General features: G+C 45.0%; 1 protein-coding gene across 1 annotated transcript; it reads left to right on the forward strand.

Annotated features, from left to right (window-relative positions):
* The first annotated feature begins 5,632 nt into the window (after window positions 1-5,632).
* LOC131219548 (pirin-like protein) lies at window positions 5,633-10,457 on the forward strand. The gene is made up of 6 exons (XM_058214746.1): window positions 5,633-5,795; window positions 6,432-6,481; window positions 6,574-6,612; window positions 6,761-6,789; window positions 8,071-8,237; window positions 9,839-10,457. Exons 1-6 carry the CDS (start codon window positions 5,680-5,682, stop codon window positions 10,341-10,343), a joined length of 906 nt encoding a protein of 301 aa, XP_058070729.1. The 5' UTR covers window positions 5,633-5,679; the 3' UTR covers window positions 10,344-10,457.
* Window positions 10,458-10,743: the final 286 nt, after the last annotated feature.

Below are 10,743 nucleotides of genomic sequence, written 5' to 3' on the forward strand. Positions count from 1 at the left end.
GGGAGTAGACCTATGATGTCGACACCCCACTGTGCGAAGGGCCAGGGACCAGTCATCGGCGTCAGTGCCTCGGGGGCTTGCCTCGGAATTACCGCGAACCGTTGACATTTGTCGCATTTTTGGACGAGCTTGCGAGCGTCGTGTTGGATAGTGGGCCAGTAATATCCCTGTCGTAAGACCTTGTGGGCGAGAGATCGCCCTCCAGAGTGGTTTCCGCAGATTCCTTCATGGATTTCACGTAATACATAGTTCGCCTCACTGGGTTTGAGGCACCGCAGCAACGGAGCGTAGTAACCTTTCTTATAGAGGGTTCCGTTGAGTATGGTGTAACGGGAGGCTCGGATCTTAACTCGTCGAGCCTCGGTACGATCTTCAGGCAGCTTTCCCTTGTCAAGGTATTGGCGGATTGGATCGATCCAGGATGGTTCCGAGTCGATTGTATTGACGGCTTCGCTAATTGGTTCGTTTATGCTCGGCTTATCGACGTATTCGACAGGGACGGACCTGGGTATATCGTCTTCATCGGCGGAGGCGAGCTTTGCTAATAAATCGGCTTTGCCGTTTTCTGTACGAGGGATCCGAGTGACACGACAGAGTTGAAATCCATTGATAAGTTCTTTCGCTTTCTCCATGTATGCTCTTAATTGGTCTTTCCGTGTCTGGTATACACCGGTAACTTGATTAACAACCAACTGAGAATCGCTGAAAACACTTAGGTGCGTGACTCCCATGCTAGCGGCGAGTCGGAGGCCGAGTAACAATGCTTCATATTCTGCTGTATTGTTCGACGCTTGAAATCCAAGTCGTAAGGCATACTATATATAGGTATGATCGGGGGTTTCCAGCACAACCCCAGCCCCACTTGCCTTCGAGTTGGAAGAACCGCCGACAAACAGTTTCCAGAAAATAAGGCAGGGTAGGGTCGGGGGAGCGGTTGTTGTTGGAACTGCAACATCCTTTGGCATATCGTTAACCGGGAGTTCGGTTGGTGGTGTTCCCTCGGCAATAAAATCAGCTACGGCTTGCCCTTTGATTGCTACCTTCGGTCTATATTGAATGTCAAACTCACTTAGTTCGATAGCCCACTTTGTGAGTCGGCCGGATGCTTCTGGTTTCTGCAATACCTGGCGAAGTGGAAGATCGGATCACGATGATGGTATGGGCATGGAAATACGGCCTGAGTCGGCGAGAGGAAGTTATTAAAGCCAATGCCACTTTTTCCAAGCTTGGGTATCTCGTTTCTGCTGGCAATAACGCTTTGCTAACGTAATAAACCGGCAGTTGCTTTCCTTCGGATTCTCGTATCAAAGCCGAGCTAACCGCTGCCTCGGATACTGCTAGGTAAAGGAACAGGGACTCCCCTGATTCGGGTTTTGATAAGAGAGGTGGAGAACCGAGATATGATTTTAATTGTTGGAATGCCGCTTCACATTCTTCCGTCCAACCCATTATTTGTCTTCCTTTCAACTGTTTGAAGAAAGGGAGACATTTATCTGTGGCTCTGGACAGGAACCGATTAAGTGTTGCGACTCGTCCAGTCAACCTTTGGATGTCCTTAATGGTTTTAAGAGATTCCATATCAATCAAAGCCTTTATCTTCTCGGGGTTTGCCTATTCCTCGATGACTAACCAAGAAACCGAGGAACTTTTCGAGCCCACCCCAAAAGCACATTTACTCGGATTCAGCTTCATCGAAACTTCAGTAGGATGAGAAACATTTCTTCCAAATTATTCACATGATTTGCCGCGTGTATACTTTGGACGAGCATGTCGTCAATGTATACTTCCATGGTTCGGCCTATAAGCGAGCAAAGATTTTGTTAACTAATCTTTGATAAGTTGCGCCGTCTTCAGACCGAATGGCATTACTCGGTAACAATAAAGGCCTTTGTCGGATGACAAAGGTAGTTTTTGATTTATCTGTTTGATGCATTGCAATTTGATTATACCCTAAATATGTATCCATGAAGCTAAGGAGCTCATGTCCGGCGGTACTATCTACTAGCTGGTCTATCCTCGGAAGCGGAAAGCTATCCTTCGGGCAGGCTTTATTTAAGTCAGTATAGTCAATACAGACTCGCCACTTCCCGTTGGATTTCTTTACAAGCACGACATTCGCGACCCATTTTGGATAGTGTATTTCTTCTATGAAATTAGCACGGAGGAGTTTGTTGACTTCTTCTTCAATGATGGCGTATCGCTCAGGGCGCTTCGGCCGCTTCTGTCGGATCGGTTGATATGACGGATCGACGTTGAGTCGGTGAGTCATCACGGAGAGGGGTCGATCTCAGGCATATCTTCATGACACCAGGCAAATACGTCGGCGTACCTACGGAGCAGGGCTATCAGCTTTTCTTTCAAGGGGGACTGTAAAGACGAGCCAATTCGTACCGTCTTGGATCCATCTGTTTCGACCAAGGGGACTGAGATAAGATCTTCGACCGGCTGCCCTCGTTCATGACTCTCGCCCCGAGGGTCCAATGATTCGATCGTTGATATGTTGATCGGACTTTTGTCTGCGGTTCCCTTTACAGCTATCATGTAACAACGCCTTGCATCTTGCTGGTCTCCTTTGACAATTCCTACTCCCGACTCAGTCGGGAATTTCAGTGAAAGATGGTATGTGGATACCACGGCCTGGAGGAGACTCAATGAAGGTTGGCCGAGTATTGCGTTGTATACTGAGGGTTGATCGACGACCAAGAATTCGACCATCATCGTCGTCTGATGTGGAGCACTACCAGCAGTGAGTGGTAACGAGACAATCCCTTCGGGCAGTACTTGTCCTTCGAAAAAATTGATTAATGGGGTCCGAACTGGGCGTAGCACGGATCGTTCGATCCCCATTTTGTCGAACGCCTGAGTAAACAACACGTCTGCAGATGACCCCGTATCGACGAGTATCCGGAACACTTTTCGGTTAGCGATAGTCAGGGTGACAATCAATGCGTCATCGTGGGGGTGATAGATACCTCGGGCATCTTCCTCTGGGAACGAAATGCAATATCTTTCCCTTTTCTTCTCCTTTGGTGGCCGATCTATAATCATAAGCTCGGACTTAGGCTGACTAAGTTTTCTCGCATGATTCCTTCGAGCATTGTTTGAGTCGCCCCCACCTCGCGGACCGCCGATAATTGTCCGGATTTCTTCCATAGGCTGACTCTCGGTCGGACGTCCCTCAGCTACCCCAGCTTTAACCACATGTTCTTTGAGTCGGCCGTCCTTTATGAGTCGTTCGATCTCTTCCTTTAGGTGACGGCAATCACTTGTGTTATGCCCGTGATCACGGTGATAATGGCAGTATTTATCCTTGTCCCGCCGATTAGGATTACTCCTGAGCTTACTGGGCCAGTTGACAAAGCCTTCGCTTTTGATTTCCATCAATACCTGTTCCTGAGTCTTGTTCAGGGGGTATATGTGGAAAATCTTCGATCTGGTTGTTTGCCTGACCTTCGCTCATCATGCGCTTGATCATCCTTGCGTTTCCTTCCTCCGGCCGAGTCGGCTTCCTTTTTGGCCGACTCTTTGACCAAAGTTTTAGTTTCACGCAGAATTCGCGTTTCTTCGGCGTTTGCATACTTATCCGACCGTGCCATAAATTCTGCCAGAGTATCGGGCGGAGTTTTGTCTAGAGATGTCAGGAATGACTTATCTCTAACTCCTTGCATGAGCGCATTGAGAGCCGTTTCTTCTGAATGTTTTCGAACCTGAAGGGATTCGAAATTGAAACGCTTGATATAATCTTTCAATAGCTCTCCCTGCTTTTGAACTATGTTGTTCAGATGTGCAGGGGGCTTCAATTTCTTTTTTCCACCGATGAAGTTGGTGAGGAAGGCGTCGCTCAGCTCAACGAATGAGCTGATGGACTTTGGTTTCAACTGTTTGAACCACAGTCGAGCTACATCGGTCAATGTAAGAGAAAATGCCCGACACATTACCGCATCCGAGGCATCGTGGAGCTCCATATAGGTTCTGAAGCATTCGATATGCTCCGTCGGGTCGGTCTTGCCGGTGAAAAGAGTGATTTGAGGTAATCGAAACCTCTCGGGCAACCGAGACTTCATTACCGAGTCCACAAAGGGGGACGCTTTTGCTTCGGATCTGGTCGAATACATATTCTGGCCATGCTTCATGTCCGCCATCTCTTTCGCCATTTCTTCCCGCACTTCTCTTTTAAAATTTTGAGTATCGGCTTTCCAAGGTTCACTGCTCTCCGCCGTGCCTTCCATGGAAGGGCGGTTGCGCCTTCTTCGCTCTATCTCGTGTCGAAGATCGGTCGGGGGCAGGGAAGCGTTGGCCGACTGCGCTGGAGATGGTTCTGATTTGCCTTGGGGTTGGCTCGGTCGGAAAGACTGCGGCGCGGAAGGTTGAGGATCAACCGCCGCAGTCGGTACGTGCGCTGTCTCCCCTTGAGGATGCGGGAGTGGCTGCATTTGCTGCTGATACATTCGTTCCAGCATCTGCTTCATCATATTCATATCAGACCGGATTTCTTGAACCTCCTGGTCCAACCGCCCATCATTGCGACCCCGCTGATTGTTGCTTGTTCTGGTCGCTCCTCGTTGGCGGTTGTTAGGTGGGTTCTGGGCTGCGGGGACCGTGACTGGACCCGCTGGCCCTGTAATCGTAATCTCATTCAAATCTTCTTCTGGGACCGTCCTTCTAGTCATCACCATGGAATTCAATATAGAAATATGAGATGGATTTTTTGTACGGTTCCCACAGACGGCGCCAAATTGTTGATGCAAAAATCTGGTTCGTCCTCCTCATCCTTCGTATACCTGCACGGAAAGAGGACAAAGGAGACCCTGGCCTGAGCAGGGGACCCTCCGATGCCAAAGTCAGGCCTGGATTCTGGGTCTAAATGTATTGAAGGGTTTTGAGAAAGAGTTTTTGCCTACCTCACAAGACGATGGATGTTCCTTTTTTATAGCTGCTGGAGCATTTAATCGTACGAGGATTCTTCTCCTGATATCGTGTGCGGAATCCTCTCCTGGTATCACGGAGATAGGATCGTGCCCATCTCCAGTCTTCATCCGATCCCGTGAGCTTCGGGGTCGGGGATCTTATCCCAAGATATTCGGGATGAGGCTTTATCTTGCGCTGGCCGATCTTGCCGATCTGATAAGAAGATCGGCCCGATGCACGTCCGGACTGCTGATGTGTCGTCCGAACCGACTTAACTTCTGTCTCGGTTTAGTGAACCATGCCTCAGATCTGACACATCCTTTGGCGACCCGAGGCATTAAGTCCGAGTCTCCGAACTCTGTATCCCCAACAGTACCCACAGGTTTTTGTTGAATGTGCTCTCTACAAGGAGTGGGCCCGTAATCTATGGTGAGCCCCACAAGTTGAACGGTCGGGATGGAGTGCATATGGATAGAACATGAGTGAGTAAGTGTGCATGTGTATTACACCACAATAGTCCTGCTGGGATGGGAAAAACATCAGCAGTACATCAGCATGATGTGTGATATTAGGAAGGAATCGTGGGGTTAGAAAATAGAAGGAACTGAGAAAGAGCACAAAAGAAAGATTGACTTCATTTAAAATCAAATCCAAACCATAGGCGGAGAAAAAGGTGTAGATATCTGTCCTTATAAATACCGCCACTTCTCTTCCCATTTGAATTCCAACACACACACGTTTTTTCAGAGAGAGAGAGAGAGAGAGAGAGAGATGGCAGGAATAGAAGAGTGCAATGTTGTTGAGAATCCACGACTTGTGGTGAGGAAATTTCAGGCAAGGCCACAACATGAAGGTGATGGAGCAGTTGTTAGAAGAAGCATTGGCAGGTTATTACAAGTTTCTCTCTCTCTCTCTCTCTCTCTCTCTCTCTCTCTCTCATATCCTTTTCATTTTTAATGGAATTTAAAGAAATTAAGCTCTTCTTCTACATCTCTCTCTCTCTCTCTCTCTCTCTCTCTCTCTCTCTCTTTCTCTCATATCGTTCTCATTTTTAATGGAATTTAAAGAAATTCAAGCTCTTTTGCTAAATGGGTCTCTCTCTCTCTCTCTCTCTCTCTCTCTCTCTCTCATTTCCTTGTAATTTTTTAATGAATTTTAAAGAAATTCAAGCTCTTTTGCTAAATGGCTCTCTCTCTCTCTCTCTCTCTCTCTCTCTCTCTCTCTCTCTCATTTCCTTGTAATTTGTGAATGATTTTTAAAGAAATTCAAGCTCTTTTCCCAAATGGCTCTCTCTCTCTCTCTCTCTCTCTCTCTCTCATTTTCCTCTTTTTTAATAAAATTTACTGAAATTCAAGCTCTTTACTGAATATTCTCTCTCTCTCTCTCTCTCTCTCTCTCTCTCTCTGGAATTTAAAGAAATTCCTTTACTAAAAGGGTCTCTCTCACTTTCCAGTCTCGTATCCTTGAACGGAAGTTACTGAGAAATTCAATCTGTTTTACTGAAATGGGTCTTAATTTTTCAGGTTAGAGATGAAGTACTTCGACCCTTTCCTTCTTTTGGATGAATTCTCAAGTGGGTATTTTCTATCCTTTCATTTGGTTTGTGCCTTCCAAGAAGAAATTTCTATTCTCTAACTCTCTCCTTTCTTCTTCGAAATCCTGCAGTTTCAGCTCCAGCCGGATTTCCAGACCATCCACATAGAGGTTTTAATCCCATCGAATCTGTATTTCATCCCATCAGTTTTGGAATTAGATTCTCTCAGATTCTAATGGATTTGAACTGGGACGAATTGGATTCTCTCTCTCTCTCGCTAACTGTCTTTGTTTGTCTGTTTCTTCTCTTTTGTTTCAGGCTTCGAGACAGTGACTTACATGTTACAGGTATGTTATAACTGAACCAGCCGAAGCTAGACTTGTAGCGATTGTCATTCTAACTAGGGCTGTCAATAGGCCGGGCTAACCGTCAGTCTTTTGAGCCGGCTTGGGCTGGGTTTTAAAATTCAGGCTGGTTTTTAAATCAAGCTGAGTTTGGACTGTGTACAAACATTCCATCATCCTAGCAAACCTTTTTTTTTTGTTTTTTTGTTTTTTGTTTTTTGTTTTTTGTTTTTTTTTTTTTGTTTTATTTTTACACATGCGCACACACCCCTACACACTCAAGCTAGTGGAATTTCACCACTCATGGGTACTCGATCTCTTGACTGGGAGTTGAAACTCTTGAGAGTCTACCAACCGAGCCAGAGTAAGGGTCCATCCTAGCAAACCTTTGTTTCGAGCTTGGGTCTAGCATAAAATTTTCGGGCTAGACTATTTTAGGCTGTCATAGGTTAGGTCGATGTTAGACAATACAAGTGGATTTGGACAGAGCTTTGCCTAGCCCTAACTTAGCATGTTGATTTGGTGTCGGTGTCGGGTAGCTCGCAACCCACCTTGGTGGTGAAATGACATGGCTAGATTCGATTGGTGGTCCCTATATCTTTTATAGCATATAGATCTACTAATCAAATATCGCCATGTCATTTCACCACCAAAGTGGGCCCACTCCGCATCCTTTATTAGGTCTAGATCGACCAGAGTCCTCTGCAACACTCATTTTAAGTAGTGCGCACACCACTCAATTTTCGATGCTAGGCACTAGGGCGAAGATTGACCTGATTCAAAACCCGAAGTAAGCCATACCACAAAGGAATAATGGGGATGGAGTGCCAACCATTGGTTTGTGTGTGGAGTCACCATTTGGTCTATCTTTCATCAAACCCGTTCATCAAGTGTGACTCATCAGGATGAAGAGAACATACAAAAATCATCGTAATCAAAAATTCAAGTGGGCTAAGGTTGCAAGCTCAATCTCACATTATTCTCATAGGTGTGGCCCATTTGAGTTTTCCTTTAGCTAATCTTTTGTGAATTAGGTGAAAATAAGGGTTATCATCAACATATACAAGATCAGGGGCCCACTTGCATAAAACAATTATCACCATCCAATTATAATTATTGATTGGTAAAAGTTTAACGACTTAGCTCCCAACATGAAATTATTTATTATAATCTCGTTACAATACCAACGAAGACACACATACACCATTTATTCTATGTATGTGATAGTGCTATTTTCATACCAGAACTTCATCAAGATGATTTTTTTTTTTCTATCTTTTCTAGGGAGCTGTGACCCATGAAGATTTCGCGGGCCATAAGGGCACAATCAAAGCCGGTGATCTGCAATGGATGACGGCCGGAAGGGGGATCGTGCATTCAGAAATGCCTGCAAGTGATGGAACTCAAAGGGGCCTGCAGCTGTGGGTCAACCTCTCTTCCAAGCATAAAATGTAAGGTTATGATCTAAATCGGGGTTGGGCCATACACCGAAACTCAATATATATTACAGAGTGACTGAGTAACCACCATACACCAAAACTCAATATATATTATAGAGTGACCGAGTCACGACCATACACTGAAACTCAGTATATATTATTGATTGACCGAGTCCCGACCATACACCAAAACTCAGTATATATTATTGAGTGACCGAGTCATGAGCCAAGTCGGCGCTGGGCCACTATGTTTTGAAATATTGTGATAGGATACGTTGGGACAATAGCTCTTGGATCTGGGGTCATGGTTTGTTGATCCTAACCGTTGATATAATGGCGGATGCCTTAAGGCCTGTTTGGCCAGGCATATTGGATGGGATTGGAAGGGATTAGGGTAGATAGGTTTTTTAAATCCAGCAGCGTTCGTATTGAGGTATGTCTAGGCGGCGCAGGAGTGAAGAAGGGTGAGATTGGAGGGTGGATTTGGATGGCTTCCGTGCTGGATTTGGAATTTCTTTGTTGGATTTCTCATGGGATTGGTGGTATTTCTTGCTGAGATGCGCACCTATTTCCTGGCTAATGATATAAAACCCATGTGGAGCCCATTGTGTATATGTATGTAAATCCACTCTATCTATGAGGTGCAAACCCATATTTAAACCATAAATACTAAATATAGATCTAATCAAAGATTCCTATTGGTCACACCAATGCAACGATTCTGGTGTATCATATGGGATATGGTGTAATCCCATGCCCATCCAAACATGACAGGGGCTGGATATGGCAAATCCCGTCCGCCCGTCCAAACATCCTATATGTATGTAAATCCACTCTATCTATGAGGTGCAAACCCATATTTAAACCATAAATACTAAATATAGATCTGATCAAAGATTCCTATTGGTCACACCAATGCAACGATTCTGGTGTATCATATGGGATATGGTGTAATCCCATGCCCATCTAAACATGACAGGGGCTGGATATGGCAAATCCCGTCCGCCCGTCCAAACATCCTAGCAGGTGACTCGCTGGATTTTGAATACCATGGGATTGCAAGCAATCCACTGACGCAGTCAGTAATTTCTCGAAAAGGGTGCAATCCATAGTAATACAATCCAATCCCATGGGATTTGCCTGTCCAAACACGCCCTAAATAATTCCAAGATTGGAAGATCCTAAACTTTCAATCAATGGCCCACCAAAAACAGCGGAAATGAGTTAGATGATTAGAGGGTTGAAATAATCCAATTAATTGTAGCCCATCCATGGTGCCGAATGTTTTGAATTATTGTACTATGACCCCCCAGCAGCTATAAGTGGGACCGACTTTTTAGTATTTTCTGATGCCCTCATATCCCCCTTATAAGATGATCCAAGCCATCCCATGAAACCAGATAATCACAATTGTGGTCCATATTTGATGAGCGCCCAATTGAACGGTCACGATCATCTGATTGGAGAGATTTATTGAATATGCAATCGATGTCAATCATCCAAAAATCATTCCCACATGCACTTGCATTTGGGCAGCATACATTCCATCAAAAAATTGAATTTAAGCTCAGTAACGGTAACTAAAATTCAAATTCCTTCCATCTGAACTGCAGGATTGAACCAAAATATCAAGAATTACAGGGAAAAGATGTCACAAAAGCTTCGAAAGATGGCGTCGAAGTCCGAATCATCGCCGGAGAAGCGTTGGGAATTCGATCACCAGTCTATACAAGAACACCAACCATGTACTTAGACTTCACACTCAAACCAAAAGCTCATCTCCAGCAACCTATACCATCTGCATGGAATTCGTTTGTCTACATCCTAGAAGGTGAGGGCGTTTTTGGCAATTTGAAATCTTCCCCCACCATGGCCCACCACATTCTCCTCCTGGGACCCGGCGATGGGCTGGAAGCATGGAACAACTCATCCAAAGTCCTCAGGTTTGTGGTCATTGGAGGCAAACCATTGGGCGAGCCCATGGTGCAATTCGGGCCATTTGTGATGAACACACAGGAAGAGATCGATCAGACGATCGATGATTATCAGTACTGTGTAAACGGATTCGAGAAGGCGAAGCAATGGCGATCTACGGCTGCCATCGGGCTTGATTTTTAGCTTTTAACTGTATAATTTCAGCATCTATGGTTTGTTTTTTGAAGTTTGATAAGTAATATTTTGTTCATTGTCTTTGAAAATTCAATAAAAGTTCGTGGAGAATAACACAAGTAATTATAGGAATTAATACAGCCATGATATGTGGGGCCCACAATGATGTGTGAATGCCATCCAATCTGTCCACCATCTTTTTCTCTCATGTGATTCTTGATGCTAGAAAATCAGGACGATCAGATGCTCATGTGGGCCCTGCCATGTAAAATCATGAAAGAAAACTATAAAATCACGGGGTGTGGCCCACATGTCAGTTCGGAATTGCCTGATTTTTGGGACGGCCATTCATTTTGGTGGAGCAGATCTTCAGAATGGATTGGATAGCATGTTAAAAAACATAGTGGGC

The sequence above is a fragment of the Magnolia sinica genome, chromosome 11 (genome assembly GCF_029962835.1).
Source record: "Magnolia sinica isolate HGM2019 chromosome 11, MsV1, whole genome shotgun sequence".
Taxonomy (NCBI): domain Eukaryota; kingdom Viridiplantae; phylum Streptophyta; class Magnoliopsida; order Magnoliales; family Magnoliaceae; genus Magnolia; species Magnolia sinica.

What these genes read in the sequence shown, in the direction of transcription:
- LOC131219548 (XM_058214746.1), top strand. Translation starts at nt 5,680, where the DNA reads ATGGCAGGAATAGAAGAGTGCAATGTTGTTGAGAATCCACGACTTGTG. An exon ending in GTTAGAAGAAGCATTGGCAG is followed by an intron (nt 5,796 to 6,431) that starts GTTATTACAAGT and finishes TTAATTTTTCAG; the next exon opens with GTTAGAGATGAAGTACTTCG. An exon ending in CTCTCTTCCAAGCATAAAAT is followed by an intron (nt 8,238 to 9,838) that starts GTAAGGTTATGA and finishes TCTGAACTGCAG; the next exon opens with GATTGAACCAAAATATCAAG.